Source organism: Marmota monax, unplaced genomic scaffold (assembly GCF_021218885.2).
Source record: "Marmota monax isolate L192 unplaced genomic scaffold, Marmota_monax_Labrador192_F-V1.1 WCK01_AAM20220418_F8-fsc00190, whole genome shotgun sequence".
Taxonomy (NCBI): domain Eukaryota; kingdom Metazoa; phylum Chordata; class Mammalia; order Rodentia; family Sciuridae; genus Marmota; species Marmota monax.
The window spans coordinates 910,739-932,782 of record NW_026693010.1 but is presented as its reverse complement, the minus strand read 5'-3'; the positions used below and the strand labels follow the sequence as shown (position 1 = coordinate 932,782).

At 40.6% G+C, this 22,044-nt stretch overlaps 1 protein-coding gene and 1 pseudogene across 2 annotated transcripts in view; both read right to left on the bottom strand.

Annotated features, from left to right (window-relative positions):
- The window catches only part of Rcor1 (REST corepressor 1), a 132,644-nt gene that overhangs the window by 22,697 nt on the left and 87,903 nt on the right, over positions 1-22,044 (bottom strand). For both annotated transcript variants that reach the window (XM_058582219.1, XM_046453146.2), the window contains 3 exons: positions 8,088-8,140; positions 3,198-3,359; positions 2,402-2,520 (listed from right to left, as the gene is read on the bottom strand). In XM_058582219.1, the coding sequence (XP_058438202.1) occupies positions 2,402-2,520; positions 3,198-3,359; positions 8,088-8,140 (334 nt within the window). The remainder of the gene's footprint in view (positions 1-2,401; positions 2,521-3,197; positions 3,360-8,087; positions 8,141-22,044) is intronic.
- On the bottom strand, positions 3,366-5,027 carry LOC124098327 (vacuole membrane protein 1-like; annotated as a pseudogene).

Genomic DNA, 22,044 nt, shown 5'->3' with positions numbered 1-22,044 from the left:
TTGATTCATTTGTCCATTTATTAAAGATTTTCTCCCATTTTGTAGGTTTCTCTTCACATTCCTAATTGTTTCCTTTGCTGAGCAAAAGCTTTTTAATTGATGCCATTCCATTTATTAACTCTTGACATTATTTCCTGACCTTTAGGGGTTCTACTGAGAAAGTCATTGCCTGTGCCTATATGCTGCAGAGCTGACCAGATATTTTCTTCTAGGAGTTGAATAGTTTTGGGTTTAATTTCTAGGTCTTTGATCCACTTTGAGTTGACTTTTGAGCAGGGCAGGAGATTAGGATCTAGTCTCAGTCTACATATAACCAGTTTTCCTAGCACCATTTGTCAAAAAGGCTGCCTTTTCTTCCCTATGAGATTTTGGTGCCTTTGTCAAAGATCAGATGACTATCTGTATGGATTTGTTTCTGTGTCTTCTATTCTGTACCAATGATCCATCTGTTTTTTTTTTTTTTTGGTAGATGGACATAACACAATGCATTTATTTTTATGTGGTGCTGATAATCAAACCAGGGTCCCGCCCGTGCTAGGCGAGCGCTCTACAGCTGAGCCACAATCCCAGCCCTGATCTATCTGTTTTTATGCTAGTACCATGCAGTCTTTGTGACAGTAGTTCTGTAGTATAATTTGAAGTCAGGTATCATGATGCTTCCAGATTGCTCTGACTCTTTGTATTGCCTTTGGTAGTAAGGTCTTTTCAACAATATTAATTGTGCCTATTTGAGAACATGGGAAGGTCTTTGCATCTTTTGAGGTGTTCTTCAATGTTTTATAGTTTTAATTGTAGGTCTTTCACTTCCTTGGTTAGATTTATTCCTACGTTTTTCTTTTTTTTTTTTTTTTCTTTTGAGGCTATAGTAAATGGAATTATTTTTATGATTTCTTTCTTGGCAGATTTGTTGGTTGGTATATAGAAAGGCTATTGATTTTTGTATGTTAGTTTCATAACCTGCTTTTTTGAATTGGTTTGTTAAACTTCTCAGTATAGGATCATAATCTTCTTCAAAGAGTGATAATTTTATTTCTTCCTATTTTTATCCCTTTTATTTCCTTCTCTTGCTTAACTGCTCTGTCTAGAATTTCTAGCACGATATTAAATAGGAATGGTGAGAATAGATGTCCTTGTCTTATTCTGGATTTAAGGAAATGCTTTCAGTTTATCCTGATTTACTATGGGGTTGCTTTGGGTTTTTTTGTACATAGCCTTTATGATATTGATTTGCATTATGTTAAACCAACCTTGCATCTCTGGGATGAAACCAACTTGGATATGATGTACAATCTTAGTATTTCATTGAATACAATTTTCTAATATTTTATTAAGGATTTTTGCATCTAAGCTTATCAGGGATATTGGTCTGGAGTATTCTTTCTTGGTGTGTCCTTATCTAACTTTGATGTGAGTGTGATACTGGCTTCATAGAATGAATATGGAAGGGTTGCATCTCTTTCTATTTCATGGAATAATTTGAAGAGCACTGGCATCAGTTCTTCTTTAAAGGTCTGGTAGAATTCAGCCAAGAATCCATCTGGTCCTAGGCTTCTTTTTGGAAGGCTTTTTATTACTGCTTCTATCTCACTGCTGGTTGTTGGTCTGTTAAGGTTTTTTACATTCTCCTGATTCAATTTTGGCAGATAATACATGTCTAGAAATGTAGCCATTTCTTCTAAGTTTTCCTATTTATTGGAAAACTTATACTTTAAGTTTTCAAAAATAGTTCCTAATGATCCACTTGATTTCTGTGATGTCTATCTATGGTGACTTCTTCTTTTTCATCTCTAATTTTATTAGTTTGGGTCTTCTCTTTTTTTTCCCCCTGTTAGTTAGTTTGGCTAAGGGCTTAAAATCTTTTCTTTTCAAAAACCAACTCTTAGTTTCATTGATTCTTTGTATTGCTTTTTTATTCTCAATCTCATTGATTTCAGCTCTCATCGATTTCCTTCTACTAGTCTTAAAATTGGTTTGTTCTTTTCAGGGGCCTTGAGATGCATCATCTGTTTATTTGGAATCTTTCTGATTTATTTCTGTAGGCGCTCATAACCCATAGACTTTTCTCTTAGAACTACCTTTATTAAGCTGTATGCTCTTTAAACAAACCAAATACACATGTCAAATAAATCTTGAATTACCATACCAAATTAATTTCAACCTATAAAACAAAAGATCCCTTTCTATTAGAAGGAACCATCTTTTAAGGGTAGGGGAAAAAATATGATAAAGTCCACGCACTCAAAATCAAAGCCCACTCACTGCCAGCAAGCAGGATGGTGAGGCAGAGTGCCCGAGGAGGAGTGCTCCAATAGCACATGTCACCTGCCTCTGGCTGAAGGCACAGCCCTCCCACCTTCCCTCTAGGTGGTTGGATGACCCCTCACCCCAGCAGCAGGCTCACCTCTCCTCTCGCTCCCGCTTTTGTTTCCGGGCATGACGATCCATCACACTAGTTTTGGTTCTTGTCTTCTTCCAAGAGTAATAAAATTTCACCAGACTTGCTATAGATTTATCAGGAAGCTAAATACAAAGAAGAATTGGTTTAGACTTAAAGCCAATCTTTAAAAACCCAAACATGTTTAGTTATATTTAACAAGGGACACTCACATATTCAGAAATGTCCTAAGACACAGCCCATTTTTCTGGTAAGGAAAAACAATTGACAAAATGCACTTTCAATGCAATGCATTTACAAATTACTAAAGCCTGTGAGTAGGCTTGGCCAATGAAAGATTGTGAAGTTAGACTAAGGTGAACCGTTTTTCACATAACCAATGTCCTTAGCACATCTTTTAGCTTAATTTTTTAAAGTTCATTTTAACACGATTAATACAAATGTCAAGCAAGCTTTTAAATAGGAATCTACCAAATAACTTCTAAATGTAAAAGATATGCAAATATTCCCCACGCAGAAAAATAAGGACCCAGCTCGCTCCACCTCAATCACCAGAGATCCTTCTGTTGGTTTAACTTCTGAGATGGGAGGCTGCTGAGTTCCACCTGAGAGCTGGAAGTGCTAGGAACAGCCTCACTTCTGCAATGAAGCCCGGCACCCACAGAGCATCACTAGGATGTTTCTGCCTCTGAAGGCAGCTTGATTGAACATGGGGATATTTGTCCAGTAGTATGAGGCCCTAATCATTCATGTATACTCTTTGACAGGGGGTGAAGGGGTGTCAGTGGCCTCATCTACTTACCATTTGTTGGATTCTATGAAAAGTTTTCCCATGAAAACTAAAGGCTTGCTCAAATAAGACTTTATCTTCCACAGTCCACTCATCTGGGAAGGGGGTAAAGTTGGGCAAATCAGCCAATGATTTTTCAATATTATGCTTATGCCAAAAGAGCATTCCAAGAGCCTAGAAAAATGATACCAGTGAAATCTTAGACCGCACAAATGGAGTGAATGAAACACTAAAATGGAAGTCAGACTGGCAAAAGAAGAACATGTATGACTTTAAATCTAGACAAATACATGCTTGACTCATATATACTGCTAAGTAGAAGATACTGTCATACACCGCATTTCCCCCCACTTTTTTTTAATATTCAAAGATGTCTTTTATAAAGTTTTCCCATGACTTCTACAAATACGAAACAAACAAAAAAAATGAGACACCAATGAGATATTCCTTATACTGTCTCAAAATTTAAAGACCAACTTGCCAGAGGGTGTACAATAGATCATACAAAGGCCTTTTTGTGAGGGTGAAGAGGCAGGCAGAGGCAGGCTGGCATAAAAAGTTAGACTGTTATCCAATCTATAATTTACATACATTGGAACTTTGGGTGTGGTGTGAACTCACTTAACTGTACCATGTAGGCCTTCTGAATGTAATTAAAGGAAGGCCAGTTTCTGTTGGTTTGCAGCTGAACACTGCAGTCTGCCCTAAAACAATGACAAGGTGGACTGATCTACATATGAAGGAAAGCGCGCCAATGCAAAATATGGACTAGTGTGCTTTCTGTAAAGTTTAAATACAGCTGGAAAAGGGAATTTTCCTTCCTGGTTTGGAGTCCTCCTGATTAAAGGCAGAACCCATATATTCTAATTTCTGCAGTTAAAAACTTTCTCTGGTTATTTATTTTTCTCCTCTGAGTTCAACCACTGTTTGGCCTAACCTTGTACCCTGATAGGCTGAAAAACCAGGATAACCGGTTTTCTCCCTGAGGAGAGAAAACCCATTCTGCTTCTGCAGCTCCAGGTTTTCCCAGAAGGACTTCTGCAGAGACACACCTATGCTGGAGACAGCACCAGTGAAAGCCACCAGCTGCTCCATTATGTGCTTGCTGCATGTTAATAAAACAGAGTTTCTGAATATTTCTTTTAATTACTGTTTTCCCAATCAGAGTTGCACCAAAGAAGGTTCAAAAAGGTCCAAGAACATGTCCGAGTTATTCCAGTCAGATCAAACAGAATGTTAGGAACTGAAGTGTAGGCCAACATTTCAAAACAATCCACCCTTCTGTACTAGGAGTTGAACTGCCAGGTTGGCCTGCGAGGCAAAGTCTTGTGCAGTCTCTGCATATTCCAGCATCTCTTCAAATCCCTGACACCCTTCATCATCTGGCTCACCACCTGAGAAGCGAGCTGCCCTTGCTATGAAATAAGGAGGCGTCTCTCCAAATGCTGTGCCCAAGACCCCACATGTAGGCCTTTCTGAGATGATTATCCACAAAGAGATGGCTCCTTCAGAGCACTCTTCATCTGGGCAAACCACCGGACCAGAATAGGTGGCTCAGGGAAATTAGCTGAGTTGTTCACAACCAGCTAATGTAACTGAACTATATGTGGGCTCAGAGAAAGCAAAAAGGTGTGCAGGTGTCCCAAGCCCAAGAGAAGACACAATTCATAAGCCTACTCAGTTGGCACACAAAGGAACTGTCTCCACACATGGTACATGCTGTTGATGTTTTCCTTCAAAATCATTCGCAGCTATAAGCACAGCAAGCAGCAGTAAAAAAGACACAACAATGCTTTGACAGTGCCATGATTTTGAGGTCCATTCCTTCAAGATGATGCGTTTTTTTTAAATCTTTTTTTTAGTTGTAGATGGACATAATACCTTTATTTTATTTATTTATCTATTTTTAATATCTATGTTTTATTAATTTATTTTATGTGGTGTTGAGGATCGAACCCAGTGCCTCACACATGCTAGGTGAGCACTCTACCACTGAGCTACAGCCCCAGCCCGAAGATGATGCATTTTCACAGAGAAAAACTCCACAACGTAATGAGTGTCCATCACCACAGGACAATTTTCTGTCTTCCCAGTTCCTCCTCTTCACTGACTGAAGAGGAGTCTGTGAAATCTTGATTATGTTGTTCCTTGCTCATTGTTACCCATCTAGTCACAATTTTTTTCATTATCTGCCATTTTACAGATCAGTAGTTCTCTGCATCTTAAAACCCTGGAAGTGGCTCCACTCCAAGTTTTTATTGTGATAACACATACCATGAAATTTATCACTGCAACCACTTCTAAGTGTACAATGTCACTGAACACAACAACCATACTGTGGTACAACTATTCCCACCACCCAAATCCACAACTCTTCTCATTTGAAACTGAAACTCTACCATAACCCCTTGTCAGTACCTCCTCCTCCAGCCCTAGCAACCACCATTCCACTTTCTGTCCATGTTGTTTTTGGGCTCTAGGCTCTCCTAAGGAGACTCATGCAGTGTGTGTCCTTTGGCAACTGGCTTATTTTCCATAGCATCCTGTCCTCAAGGTTCATCATACTATAGCATACTTCCTTTTTAAGGTTGCATAATACTCCGTTGTAAGTACAAACCATATTTTGCTTATTTGTTCACCAGTTGGGTATGTGGGCTGCTTCCATATTTTAGCTGCTGTGAATGGGTATATAGGTTTGAGATCCTGTTTCCGATTCTTTGTGTACATACCCGGCAGTGGAACTGCTAAATCACACAGTATTAATTTCCTTCCTCTCTCCTCCTCTCTTCTTCCCTCTCCCCACTTTCTCTTGATTCCAGGTGGTAGCTCTACCACAAACTTATAACCCCTGCCTTTTTGTTCGAGACCATGTCTGGCTCAGTTTCTGAGGTTGGCCTCAGCCTCTTGGGTCCCTGGAATGCCAGGATGTGCTACCACACCTGGCTGATGTCCCTTCATTCCCCCATCCACAGGCAGATCTAGTGGTAATGAACTCCTTTTTCTTATCTGTGAATGTCCTCACTCCTTCACATTTTTGAGGGACAGTGTTGTCTGACATAGGATCTTGGTTGACAAGTTTCTCTCTCAGAATGGTGAATGCATTCCTTAGCCCCTGTCTCTGGGACTGCAGAGTTTCTGAGGAGAAAAATGATTGTTTTGCAGTCGTGCGCACCTGCCAGGTGGCTGCCCCCTTGCTACTTTCACCTTTGTCTTTGAGTTTCATGAGCAGGAGTTTGTCTTATCTGACTTCTCAGTTGCTCTGATATTTATATTCATGACTTCCAGCAGCTTTGTAAAGTTTGGGCCATGATTTCATCAACAATTCTGTCCTCAGTGCTTTCTCTTCATCTCCTGAACACCCAGGTACTTAGGTGGCTCTTCTTGATGATGGCTTCAGGGACCTTTGGTTCTGTTCACCCTTCTTAAACCTTTTTTCTTTTCAAACTCAATTCATTTAAATTGTTCTATCTTGAAATTCACTGATTTTTTCAGCCTGCTCAAAATCTTTGAATCCTTCAAGTGAATTCATCATTTCAGTTATGATAATTTTTAGCTCCAGAGTTCTTAAATTTCATTTTAGGTTTTATCTTCATTAACATTTCCATTTTGTTCTCACATCATTTTCTTACCTACCTACCTATCTATCTATCTATTTGTTGTTGCTGTTGTTTTACTGGTATTGGGGATTGAACCCAGGTGCATTTTACCACTGAGCCACATTCCCAGCCCCCCTCCCTTTCTTTTAAAATCTTTTTTTTAGTTGTAAGTGGACACAATACCTTTATTTTATTTATTTCTTTTTAATTAGTGCTGAGGATTTAACTCAGTGCCTCACCGTGCTAGGCAAGGGCCCAACCACTGGGCTACAGCCACAGCCCCTTTTAACCCTTTTTATGTTTTTCATTTTGAGACAGGGTCCCACTAGATTGCTGAGGCTGGTTTTTGCACTCGATCCGTCTGCCTCAGCCTCCCGAGCCACTGGGATTACAGGTGTACACCACCTTGCCCAGGCCCTTATTGAAATTCTAAAGTGAAAATGATCATGCTAAACGCTCATTTTGGGAGAAGTGAGGGATTCCGGAAATTGAACCCAGGGTACTCTACCACGGAGCTATACCCCCAGCCTGTTTTATCTTTTGAGACAGGGTCTCACTAAATTGCTGAGGCTGGCCTGGAACTTGCTATTGTCCTACCTCCTGAGTAGCTGGGGTTACAAGTGTGCACCCCACACCTGGCTCTAATGTGACTTTTCTAAACATACCTTTAATTAATTAAAAGTAATGCCAAACCTAAAGAAAAATGTATAATTCTGCATACCCTAAACTCATGGTGCCTTTGATCGTTAGTATAAATGGGAAGTGCTAGTAATTTACAAGCAGTAAGAGCCAGGTCAACTCCATGGGAAGCACTGACCCCAATTAAATATGTTTAAAACAGTAATTAGTAAGAATAAAATAAGATTACCATTACACTTTTGTAGAAAAACACTTTTTACCAATATTCTAAATGATATCAAGGGTTTATAACCTGAAAGTGACTCCCACCAACGAATATAAAACACTATGGGTTTGTGTGTGGCATCAGAAGTCTGAAAACAACATCTCAGATGCAGAAGAATAACATAATCCAAGGAGAAAATGCTGCACCCCAGCAATGATCTCCCTACTGACCAGGTGGTAACCACCACCCCAAGGCTACAGACCTGCAGAAGTGCACAGCCTGTACAGCCACCTCCAAATCAAAGACTCTGCATTAATCCTCACCTGGGAAAGGAGAAAGCAGCCTGAGTCTGTGGCGCTGACCACTGCCAGTGAAGCAGCGCTGCTACTGAGCACAAAGAAGGCCTCCTGATAGAGTGGCCTCAGAAACTACTTTCAACAACAGCAAGGAAAACACGCATACCTGCTCCATGTTGTACCCATGCTTCTCCTTGGCGATGGCAATGTACTCGTCCACTGCAAGACAGGAGGAGAGACAGTAAGCAGATAGAAGGACGGCACATTCCAGTCCCCCAGACTGACAGATCTATACCAGGCCTGTCACACTTAAGATGGAACACTTGAGTAGATATTAAAAAAGCAAAATCACATAGTATGATCCCATTGCAGGCCCTGTAGATATAAATCCCATGGAGAAATGTCAGAATGAACACACTCAAGTATTAACCAGCAGCTACCTCCAGGTGGTAAGCATTATCTGTTCTTTTGGAACTACTCAAATTTTCTAAAACAAGAAAATAATGCTCTGGAACTTTGAAAACCACTGAGCAGTAAAAAGAAATATAAAATGGAAGTTCACTTTAATCTCACCTGAGGTTAAATAATCAGCAAAGGATGTTTTAAAAAGTCAAAGAGATAAATGACAAGACCTAATGCCCAGTATTTACGTCCAGATATTCCAAAACAAGATGGCAAATGCTGGCTTCTGCGGAAACACTCAACCCCCAGGAGAAGAAGAAGCATTCTCCTCTCCTTAGGACTTTCTAATCCTTCTTCCCAGGTATGCCAGAAAAATAATGAACTGCTGGTCAACATTACTGCCTAAAGTCATGAATGACTTTCCTTCATGAATTATAAGAAAAACACAAGCTTAAAAAGTAATAAAGAAGAGCTGGGGTTGTGGCTCAGAGGTAGAGTGCTCATCTAGCATGCATGTGGCACTGGGTTCAATCCTCAGCACCACATAAAAATAAAGATATTTCCATCTATAACTAAAAAACAAAATAAATATATATATTTTTAAAAAGTAATAAAGAAGCACAGAACAGCATGAAATAAAATAGTAAAATTCCTTTCATTCCCTATTTCCTCTTGCCCCCAAATCTCATGCTCCAGAGGCAATGACAACAGTAAAAAGAGGCTCCCTTGCCCATGGACACAAGAGACCTTGTCAATCAGACATCTCAATCCCAATATTCACATACAAGTACAACACAACCACATTCCTAACTGTGGTGAAACAGGCAACCAATTTAGCAAAAAGAGATCTAGTCGGAAAAAGAATTCAGACTCTTTTGTTAGCATGTATTCTAATACTTGGAGGAATTTTTTTTTCGTTAACGAAGAAAAAAGAAAGAAAAGAAAAAAAATCAACTTAATTCAAGCAGCAATACCTATAATGCAAGCTCAAATTAATATTAACTTCAATATTAAGGCTCTAATTTTTTATATTTTATATTTAAAATTCAAACTTGATAGTAACTTCACTAAAATATAGTTAAGATTCTATTTACCAGAATTTCAGCAAATAAATCACTGGTTTTCAAGGGGTGGAGGTGGAGGAGGTGTGTGAGGGGTACATTTCAAGGGATATTCCTTGTTTTCTAATTTTCGATGGGGTTGGTTATTCCAGGAAGTCCCATAACCTTTAAGTAGATCAATATGCACGGGCTGGGGGCTGGGGCTCAGTGGTAGAGCACTTGTTTCACATGTGTGAGGCACTGGGTTCCATCCGACACCACATAAAAATAAATAAATAATGAATGAATGAATATATATCTATATAAAATCTATCTATATAAAAAGGTGCACCGGCTGAGGGAGCCATGCAGCATCTGTCCTGCTGGAACCAGGCACAGGTGTCTGCTGAAGAGTCCATTCTGTTCCTCAGCAACAGGGCTTTCACGGAGCCGAACCATTGTCTTTGACCAGATTTAGCTAAAAATTGCAAGGGAAAAACAAGCATTCTTGGATGCCACTCCATTGTCATCTGCCCTTTTGTATTTTAGTACAACCACTCCCTGGTGGTACAAAGGGTACAAGGTACCAACCAAGCTGCAGCAACTCAGGCTGCCTGTCACACTTGCAGTAATATTAAAAAAACAGGTGCACTTACTAAGGTGGCCTTTTAAATCATGCTGCTTTCAGATGTGCTTCAATTCCACTGTAAGAATTGGAATATAAAGGAAAGAAGGAGGGCTGAGGCTGTGGCTCAGCAGTAGAGCGCTCGCCTAGCTCATGCGAGGCCCTGGGTTCGATCCTCAACACAACATAAAAATAAATAAAATAAAGGTATTGTGTCCAACCAACTACAACTAAAAAATACAAAATAGTAAAGGGAAGAAGGAAAGAACTCTTCCACAGATCCTTAAAGGAAGCCATTTGGTGGTACCAAGAGGGACTCCGAGGCTAATGCTATCAGAGAACACATTATCAACAGTGTCCACCAAAGGGTGACAACCTGTGCTGAGTGAATGCTGGGGGTGCTGTGCTACTCCATGTTTTGGCTTCCTACAGCAAAATAAAGCCAGCAAGGTCAGGCTGAGTGAGACCCGAACCCAGCTGTCCCTGAGTTCATCCAGCAGAGCCTGGCCCACAGGAAGTGCTAATGACTGTGATCCCTTCACCACTTTCCTGACCGACCCAGTGATGAATTAAAGGGACAGAAGGCTATTGTTTCTGACTAAGCTCCTGCAATGGGTCCCAAAAAGACCAGGCTAAAAACCAACATCAAGTCCCACACGCTAATGTTCCATGTCAACCACCTATGTGGTGAACTTTCAGTTCATCAGGATTAAAGAGATAACAGCAAAAATTCCCAAATAGGCCAGTTTCAATGGGCATGATAATGAAGTTCCCTAGCTTTAATTGTTACACTTTTGTAACCTGAAATAACCTGAACTTAACTAGCCAATTCCTTTCTTATTGCGCTGTCTCCCAATACCACAGAGAAAAGAATCCACTTTTTGTTCTTTTGTTTCTGCCTCATTCCCCTTCTCTATCTATCATGCTAACCTCTTCTGCTAGGTTGGCACACTTAGTCTGTGGAATGAAGTATGGTACAATTCTAAAGTCAAAAATAAAGCCAATCAAACCCTAAGGACATGTATGACGACACGAATGGTGTGAACATACTTTCTATACAACCAGACATATGAAAAATTGTGCTCTATATGTATGATATGAATTGTAATGCATTCTGCTGACATAACAAATTAGAATAAAAAATTTTAAAAATTAAAAAATAAGATGGCAAAAACATGTCTCAAAATAAACAAAATAATTAAAAATAAAATAAAATAAAGCCAATCAAGATCCCTAACTGAATTTCTGGAAGTTTAGGTTTTCACACCAGGAATTAGCTCTCACAAGTAAAGCTGGGCTGTCACCCAACGGGGAAAACCACACTACAGCAAGCCTTGCTGCCCCCTCTCCTCTGATTGCTCTGGACCACAGTGAACTCTGCACAGACACTGCTGCCATCAGACAGGATGTTTCGCACATCCCTCGGGCTCCACCTGCTCCTCAGCTTTCCTCCTCCTTGATGATCAGAGGGACATGGCACCTACCACTTACCTGCTCCTTCACAGACAGGAGCAGCTGCTGCTGGTCGTTATGAAAATGGAAGATGCTCATTTTTAAAACCTTCCACGTGGCCTCCCTAAGTAAAGCAGAAATGAGCTTTCAACCTAAAAAAAATTAAATCTGCTCCCAGCTGCCCTCAAAATACAAAGGATGACTGATGCTTATGGGGGGTGGAGAAGAGAGGAACTGGGAAGAAGAGGCAGGAAGATGCAAGCTGCATGGCAAATGCTCGCAGACAAGAAAACGGACCCTGAAGAACTGTTCCAGAGATGGAGGTCCCGTCTCTGAAAGCAAGCATCTTGATGCTGCCCTGCCCCTAGGAGGTCAACCAGAGTTCGTCCCAATCTGGGAGTGAGGTGCCATTGTGGGGAGAGCCTCAGGAGGGAGAGGTCAGACTATGTTGCTTAGGCTGGTTCCCAAGCTCCTGAACTCAAGCCAACCTCCTGCCTCAGCCTCCCAAATAGCTGAGACTAAACACATGCCACCCCAACCAGTTCTGTGGCTTTTTTGAAAAGACAAGAAAGAGCTTACCATTCATTATGTACCATTATGGCAAACACATGTGAATGAGTTTTTTTTATAACATCACTTAAATGCAGAAAAATCTCACTCATCAAGAAAATGCATAAATTCCTAAAACCCAGTCAAATATTATTGAACTGTACTTAATATGACCGCAGCACTATATCACACGCAGGCCAAAATGGAAACGCAAAACCAATCTGATTTCCTGCTGTAGCCTGAGACCACATGCAGGGGACAGAAAAGAACATAAATATATGAAGAAACAGTGCAGACATCCGATGACATAGGGGCACCAGGTAACTAGTCAATAAGGACTGATGATGACAACTCAAGGATAGCCCCCCGTGACCTGGGAGGCTGAGGCAGGAGGAGCACAAGGTCAAGGCCAGCCTGGGCAACTCAGCTAAGCCCTATCTCAAAAAATAAAAGGGGCTTGGGGGTGTGTCTCATTGGTATAGCACCCCTGCACTCAACCCTCAGTTCTGAGGGGAGTGGAGGAGCTTCAACAGCTACATGGATTACATAAAAACCATCGTATACCAAGCACAATGGCTCATGCCTGTAATCTCAGAGGCCTGGTACCAAAAAACAAAACACACCTGAGAGTTAACTCTGTGCCAGCCAGTGTTCTAAGCTCTTGACAAGGATTATTATTATTGGTGCTAGGAATTGAGCCCAGGGGTACTTAATCACTGAGCAATATCCCCAGCCCTTTTTTATTTTGAGACAGCATCTCACCAAGTTACTTAGGCTGGCTTTGAACTTGTGGTGTTCCTGCCCCATCCTCCTGAGCTGCTGGGATTACCGGTAAGCACCACTGTGCCCAGAACAAGAATAATCTTTTTAATCCTCTGTGATAATTCTATTATCACTCTCACAAATGAAGAAACTGAGGTTCAGAGATGTTAAATACCTTGGTCAGTCACACGCAGCTGATAAATGACAGAAACAGACTTATACACAGTTGGAGTGTCTGATCCCAGAATGTGTGGCCTTAACCCTCCATGTGTAATCCTCTCACTTGAGGAAAGCAGACAAAGGGAGAAGGCTCTTCAGATAAGGACTGTCTCCAAGGGAAAGGGAACTAATAAGCAAGGCTGACCAACACACTCTTATCTAGTAATAGGAGCTAAGAAAGTCAAACTGTGGTTGAGGTGTCCAAGTGATACATGCCTGCAATCCCAGGGACTTGGGCTAAGGAAGGAGTATCACAAATTTGAGGCCAGCCTCAGCAACTTAGCAAGACCGTGTCTCAGAATAAAAAATAAAAAGGGCTGGGGATGTGGTTCAGTGGTTAAGTGCCCCTGGGTTCAATCTCCTGTACTTAAAAAAAAAAAAAAAAAAAAGCCGTGGTTGAAGTAATGGAAACTGAGAGTAAAAAACAGATGGATCCTCCTGCTAAGCTTTATTTGCTTCTATATTATGAATTAATCCAAACCAAATGACCTTATTATCACTGGCAAGAGTCTCAATTCAACAGCAAAAGGGAAAGAATGCAGATGAAAACTTCCATAGTAACCTTAATTTACCCTTCCCTCTCCCAGATACTGCAGAGACTCAGAACACCTTGTGATCTTGCAGATTCTATGCAGAGAAATAGGATGACACCAAAGGGTGGGCCGAGGACAGAGCTTATAGCCTTAATAGAGCTGCTTAAAAAGCTACTATCGTAACATTTGCAATAGCATGACATATGGCAAAGGAAACATGACTGCAATTTCTCTCAAACTGAGCACGCCAAAAAAAATTTAAATATAACAAATACCATGACATCTCCTTTTGTTATTAACATAAGGAATGAGTTATCACTTCAACTCACTGACAATCAGAGCTCCTTAAATCATGTAAGTGAGGCAATTCTGCCACCTGGTGGGCATGGACATTACTGCAGTTAACATTCTAATGCTCCCACTGACTGTCTTTAAAGAAGAGGGCACAAGACACAAACTATAGTCTGTCAGAGCATGTGACCAACACATCCTTCCAAGTCATGAATAAAATGCATATTCTTTATGGAGATGCTATTTCCCTACTGTAGTTTTTAAAAAGATTCACTTTATAGAATTCAATTTATAGAAAATTCACTTTATAGATTCACTAAGTAAACACAAATCCTACCCCGGTAAACACAAAATCCTACTCAGTCTCACAGACAACCTATTTGACCAATACTATGGCTACTTCCTGATTGCTATGTCCTGAGTTGCTTTTCTTCACCACACCCTTCCATCATGATGTTTGTTCTGCCTCACTTCTGAACCCAGGGCAATGGAGCTGGCGGTTTACAGACTGACACCTCTGAAACTTTAGTTGAGGCCACTGGACACCTTCACCAGAAGCTAGACAGATGCCAGCATCAGTTTTTTTAGATTTCCCAGCCTCCAGAACTTGAGCCAAAATAAACCTCTATTATATTTATTAATTACCCAGTCCCAGATGTTCTGTTCAAGCAACAGGAAATGGACTAAGATATTCTCTATACATATACCAATGACTATAACAGGGACCTTTATCCTCAAAAGTTTGGGGGCTGGGGATGTGGCTCAAGTGGTAGCGCGCTCGCCTAGCATGTGTGTGGCCCGGGTTCAACCCTCAGCACCACATACAAACAAAGATGTTGTGTCCACCGAAAACTAAAAAATAAATATTAAAAAAAAATTTCTCTCTCTCTCAAAAAAAAAAAAAAAACAGTTTTAATAAGCCACAATACCTCATGATCACGTGGGTAGTTCAGAATCCTAAGTTAGACTGGGCTCACATGGATGGAGTCTCAGTTAAAAGTTTTGGGGCTACCTTCCTGTGTCCTTTCATAGTCATTACCTTGTCTTCAAGAAGTGCTGAATATTGAACCCAGTGCACGCTAAACATAGGATCTACCACTGAGTTACACTCTCTAGCAGATAAGTAATATTTTAAATTATATAACACAAGATACATAAAAATGTTATATACATCCAATTTATAGAACATAATAAGGCTGGGTGTGGTTGCCTATACTCCTAGCAATTTAGTAGGCTGAGTCAGGAGGGTCACAAGTTAATCATACCCTGACTTAAAAAAAAAAAGGACTGGAGATGCAGCTCAGTGGTAGAGCACCCCTGGATTCAATCCCCAGTACTTCAAATTCATGATGATGATGATTATATAAAACCCTTATTCAATTGTAAAAAGTAAAACACAACCAATACCGTGCATGGTAGATAGAAGCTGCATACGTAGCTCCTCATTCCTACCTCTGACTTCTTCCACAGAGGGAGCCCAAGCCTATTACTTTGCACTTGTCAGATCTCTGATGATGTGAATTGTTCACCTGATGTCCTAGTGTCCTGGTGTCCTGGTGTGGGCAGCCAGCAGGCATGCTACTTAGGCTGGATGCGGTGAAGTTCTGAGGCACTGCATCGCACTGTGTGCAGCAGGTTTTAAAAGGACCTGTTTCTCCTTTCAGCTTTATACTGCTAGGATGGGCACTGTGGTGTGTTCTTCATTTTTATGGCAGTACAGTGTTCTGTGCTACAGCATAGTATTCTGGCTATCCAGTTTTTGTTGTTAAAGCTGCTTCTTTGAATATTAAACATATGTGAATAGATACCCTACTCAACCATGCACACTGGAGTTCAACTTCTGGCATCTATTCCTATCCAAACTCCACCTCTGCATTCTCCCTCCATCCAGGTTCAACTTGTATGACTGAATCATTTCTGCCTGCCTTCATCTCTACAATTCAGTTCTCATTAGTATGAGAGTACATGATCATTAATGATCTTAAAAGTTTCTTACAGGTTAATATTTTATGAGTAATTCTTAAAATTTTTAAATGTTGAATGTGAATGCTTTTATAGATGCTGTCATTGCAATTTTTCCCCAGGGCTATGGTGTTTATCTCACTGGTAGAGCACTTGCCTACATGTACACACACACACACACACACACACAGGCCTCAATAACAGCAGGGTAAGAGCAGTCTAGTCTTTGCTCCAGTTTTCACTCATCTGTGTACACATCCTGAAAGACACATATCTCTCATATCAATAAAACCAACAGTCACTAGAATGCCATTTAGTCTTCTTGGACAAACTGAATAATATATATCTTCCTCTTTTAAAATTCCCATAGCAAACACACAGAATGAAGTGTGTACAGGGACATACCATTCACTTTACCTCTTCCATATCAAATCAACTAACTTGACTTGTCCCTAAGCAGGCAATTGTATACTCAAAATAATCTCATTTGCCCCCATATATATGTAGCTTTGTACAATGTGAACTGAGGTCCAAACTATGGTCTGTGTTTCCTGACACCGACAGGAAAAGGAAAAAGAAGAGGAAAAAAGGCTGCTGTTGTTGATTCTCCCTCCAGAAAGCTGGCTGCCGTAGAAGAGCCTACACAAGTGGCAAAGTCTTTGGCCTCTGCCAACAGCCTGCTGAATAACCCCGTTCCTCAACTACAGGACACTTTCTCAGAGTAATGTGGGGACTAAAACAAACACACATAAAGAACTATTAGCTTAATTCCTTTGTAAATGTTAGCAAGACTCAACCAGAAGCAGTGGTGCAGTTTATAACCACAGGATTAAACAGCTGAGCAGGAGAGATGAAGCCCAGTTCAACTCCCTCCAAGTTTTGCTCCAACTCAGCAGTTCTCAATCCTGACTCATCAGAATTACCTGACAAACCTCCTTCATGAGCTGGTCTTGGGGGCCCACCTTACAGTGCACGTGCACATGTGCACACCTGCATGCCACAGGTCGCCTGACAACAGAGATGTGTCCTCAGAAAGCCATCATTAGGCAATTCAATTCTGCAAACATCACAGAGTCTACGTTCCCACACTGAAGCACCATGATGTCCTAGACAACACAGTCTTCTGGCGCTCCCGTCGTCGATGAGTCTGATGCTGACTGAAACACTCTTGTGTGGTATACACACATTCATATGTGCACAGACATACAGGTGGACTTCCTGCAAATATATGGTGTTCAAAAAATACCATGCATATTTTGGTGAACTTTCATAAATGAGCACACCCAGCTCAAGAAAGGACACACTTGAGGTGTTCTGTACTTTTTTTTTTTTAAATGCTCCCAATGTTGTTATGAGGGCTAGTAAATCAGAGCACAACATTTAAGAGTATAGGGCATTGGTTTGCAGCTTTATTTTTGAATTTTTTTTTTTAATGGTACTAGGGATGAAACTCAGGGATGCTCTACCACTGAACTGCATCCTCAGACCCCTTCCCCACACCTTTTTTTTTTTTTTTTAAATTTTGAGAAAGGGTGGTCTTGCTAATTGCTGAAGCTGGCCTCCTCCTGACTTACCCTCCCGAGTTGCTGGGATTACAGGTGTGTGTCACTGCATCCAGCTCAGCACTCCACATTTTAATATAATAAAAATAATATTTTGAGGGGCTGGGGATGTGGTTCAAGTGGTAGCATGCTCATGTGGCATGAGTGAGGCACTGGATTTGATCCTCAGCACCACATAAAATAAAGATATTTTATCCACCTAAAACTAAAAAATATTTTTTTAAATAATAATAATCTCAAGTCACACATGGTAGTGTTTTAATTCCCAGCTTCTTAGGAGGCTGTGGCAAAGACTCACTTGACACCAGAAATTGGTAGGCCAGCCTGGGCAGAGTGAGAATCTAAATAAAAAACAAAACACAATGAAACAAACAAAAATTCCCACATCTCAACAAGCACAGAACTTTAAAGTTCTGACAATAAAAAGATTATGAAAGGGCTGGGGTTGTAACTCAGTGGCTCGCCTAGCACATGTGAGGCACTGGGTTCAATCTTCAGCATCACATAAAAATAAATAAAGGTATTGTGTCCATCTACAACCAAAACATTCTTTTTTTAAAAAAAGGTCATGAAGATATCAAAATCACAGAAACAGGAAGAAATGTGGTTTTGTTATTACTACATAAAATGAGGTTTTTTTTACTTTATTTTTTATTATTTTATCATTTTTATTACATTATTATTATTTACTTTATTATTATTATTTTTACTTTATTATTACTATTTTTTGCAGTGCTGGGAATCAAACCCAGATAAACATATGCTATACATATGAGCTATGTATGCCTTTAACCCCTTGCTTTATGAATTCCCAATCACTCGAAACTTTTTCCTTCCAGTGCTCTCTTTAGAAAGTACTGATTTCAAGCCCCACCTCTTGCTGAGGGGTTTTGGGCAGAGGAGAAAAGGGATGGTCAGAAGGTGGATAGAAAGCTCTACAATCTGGAGATTTTGCACGCCGCCTTTCTGGGGCATGTGTCTTCCACCTTCCACAGAGTAGGAGTCCTAGAGGCCATTCAAGCAGTTGAGGGGAAAAAAGAGGCTTCTGTCACAGGAAGCTGTCGCACACACTTCACAGGAGTCACTTCCCCTGCAGGAACCAGCTCCTCAGCCCTGAGAGGCAAGCAAAGCCGTGAGGACAGTGAGCCTGTGTGCTGTGGGGAGGGGCTTCCACTGCGCCTCCAACAAGTTTCATGCCTGAAACTTGTGGGCTTCTTCATCCAGTAAAGAAACCTTCATGGAAGCACTGCAACAGAAACAGCTTCTTTCATACATTCCAAAGTAGGCAGCAGCAAGGTGACATTTTTAAATGAGCTAATGTTTTATACTGAATTATTTTTCCAATGACTCAACAAATCTTTCTGTGTGCCTACTGTGTGCCTAGTGCTACCCCTACAGCAATGACTGGATCATGTGTGTACTTCTGAACTCTCACAGTTGGACAGACACATAATTACACAGATAATTAATTCTAATTGTCATAAACGCCAGAGAAAAAGAACCATGAATGCACTTAGATGGAAACTCTGACCTGCCGTCAAGGAGACTTGCTTGTCTACTGGGGAAGGACACAATACATTTTGGCTTACTCATGTGTTATTTATAGTAAGGAACAACAAAATCTAAATGTTCACAAATGGGACATGGCTACTGGGTGAAATGGTGTAAGCCTGCCATCCCAGCAATTCAGGAGACTAAGGCAGAAGAAGCACAAGTTCAAGGCCAACCTGGGCAACTTAGTGAGACCCTGCCTCAAAATAAAATTTTAAAAAAGGCTAAGGGGCTGGGATTGTGGCTCAGCGATAGAGCGCTCGTCTAGCACGGGTGGGACCTAGGTTCGATCCTCAGCACCACATAAAAATAAAGGCATTGTGTTGTGTCCATCTACACCTAAAAAATAAATATTAAAAAAATATATATTAAAAAAAAAAAAGGCTGAGGTGCAGCTCAGGGGTTGGAGCACTTGTCTAACACAAGTGAGGCCCGGGGTTCCATTCCCAGCACCACATGCACACACACTGGGACATGCTTAGGTAAATCCACATTTCAGTTTATTTTTTAATCACAGGAAAAACTGCAGTTTTAAAACTTTTATGTGCAGTATGATAACATTTGTGCTTACAACTAGAGTTCATGGAAGCATACACTAGTCATAGCCATACTGGGGGAGGGACAGGTGTTGAACACGTGCTTTTAAGAGAGGCACATGGGTTGGGCCCCCAGAAACTCTCAAACGAAAAAAATATCCATGACTAGGGGAACTATATATACCATTCTTAACATTAAAACAAACTTGTGTACATATATAATTTTTTCTGAAGCATTTGAGAGTTATTTTTATACATTCTAATCAAATATTGAGCATGTCTCTTCCAAGTATGTATATTCTTACATAACCACAAAATAGTAAATGAAATACTACAACAATAATCTGTGTCCATATTCCAATTCAGCTAGCTGAACCCAAAATGTGCTTTATATCTGCTGAAGAATTTTAAAGTAAATCTCAGAGCTGGGGATACAGCTCAGAGTACCTTCCTATCATGCATGAGGCCCTGGATTCAATCCCCAGTATCAAATAAATAAATAAATAGTAAATCCCAGTTATTCATATCATTGCTACAAATACCAATCTAAATGTCTATTCAATGTGAACATATTTTACAGAACCATAAGGCCTTCCTCATACCTAATAAACAGTAGCAAAATTCCTGGATATGAGAAACAATGTGATACTCACAAGATGTCTAAAACCCAACCGCAGCAATAAGAAGTAAAGAGGACACCAGCAAATAAAAGTTGCATCTTACTATGGCAAGAGGATAAACCAGTCTGATCACTTTGGGAAGTTATCTGGCACTGATCTCTCAAGAGTCAGCATCTACATTCCAGATGGGACCAAGGAATAGGTCAAAGAACGCTCCTGTAGTAATATCTGCAGCAGTTAAAACTTATAACCAAATGTCCAATGCCAACAGGAAGAAGAGAGAAATCATAACTGAAGAGCTGAGACTCAAGCACAAGAGGGCAAAGGCTGATGAGCGAGGGAGTGATGACAGCATAACCAAGTAACCCTGAGATGCCCCGAGCTTCTATGCACAGGGGCACTCGGCTCTGTCTGCTGGTAGCCATCCCATTTTAGCCAATTCTAGAGCACCTAATAGAAAGTAGAAATGATGAAAATAATTTTCACACACAAAAAAATCATTTTAATCACAAGTCCCAATCTATTTTTTACAGAATGCTGAAAACTAGGTGGTATAGGCTTATCCTCCCCAACCCTGCCCACACTGCAGTCAGAGGTAGGACAGGTGAGAGCTGTTGTTATACACCTGTGTCAGAACACAATGAACCTGTCACCTCCTGGGGCTGCGTCCCCTTGGACCGTAGGCCACATTTGAACTGGCCCATCAGACTGCCCATGTATTCCTCTAGTGCCTATTGGTGCTCAGCACATAAGCGGTCACTCAAATGTTTACTGAGTAAATAAATGCTGACCATGAGATAAGTGGCAATGAAGAAAACAGAGGATTCCAGATGAGCCAAGCTGCACAGAAAATAGCTAAAAACCCTGTACTTGAAAATCTCTATCCCAAGGAAACTCCAAGCTCCTACCCTCTCTTCTTTCACCGGACTACAACGTATGGTACCATCCAATGTGTGCCAAGAGGTCTGACAGAGCTAACAGACATGCCAAGTTCCTCCACTCAGTTTTCCACTATATGGAGAGACACAAAATAAATAATATTTTAGAGGAAGGTGATAATAAGAGGAAGGAAGCAAATAGGGCAAAGACACTAAATGGTTCCTATTTTACTACGTGGTCAGAGAAGGCCTCTGTGACACAGCAACACCACAGTGGTGACAGCAGGAACCGGCAGCACAAGCTGTGTGGACACTGGGAGCTGAGCATTCCAGACAGAGGACACTAAGGAGGACACCAGTGAGCTCCTGAAGGAGAACAGATGTCAGGCTAGCAGGGCCTGGTTGCAACTACCAGGTTCTGGAGTGATTTACAGGGAACTGCAAAGCCCAAGGATATTCTGAACACAGGCTGCTCTCTGTTCAAAATATAGCTGGCAAACATTTATTTACCACACACATCTACGTGAAAATACAGAATGTAAGTGTGCACATGAGTATATAAATTCTCAACTTTCATATAATACATAAAACTAAAACTGTGCTGATGTCAAATGTTCATAACATAGGAATGGCTTGATATGTGCTGCAGGTATAGGAAGAGTTCCTATTACATAAAGCTAAAACTTATTTTAAAATCCCTAATATATATCTTACATGTATGTGTTCCTTAACCATTAATAGCCAGCTTTAAAAAAAAAAATCATCCAGTTTGACTATCTCTGGTAAAGATAATGATTTCTGTTTTTATCCTTTAACACTGAGATCCATGCTCCTTACCCTTGTACCAGATTTTACTCATTTTTCTAATTTTTTAAAATGCAGTCTAACACTTAAATAACTGCACACTCACTTACTATATATATCTTATAAAATACATAATGCATAAGTGAGCAGGACAATCTATTTGTGGGGATTCCCAATGGCCAAATGCTGCCTTGCTAACATCAGACCCAGGCAGCAGCAGGCCCTCCTGGGAAGTGTGCTCCTTCAGAAGGTAACCATCCACAGGGACCTCAGCAAGCGCAGGGTTTTCCCCACTAGCTCTAACACACCTCTTTCAAATTCCACTTTTTAAAAAATG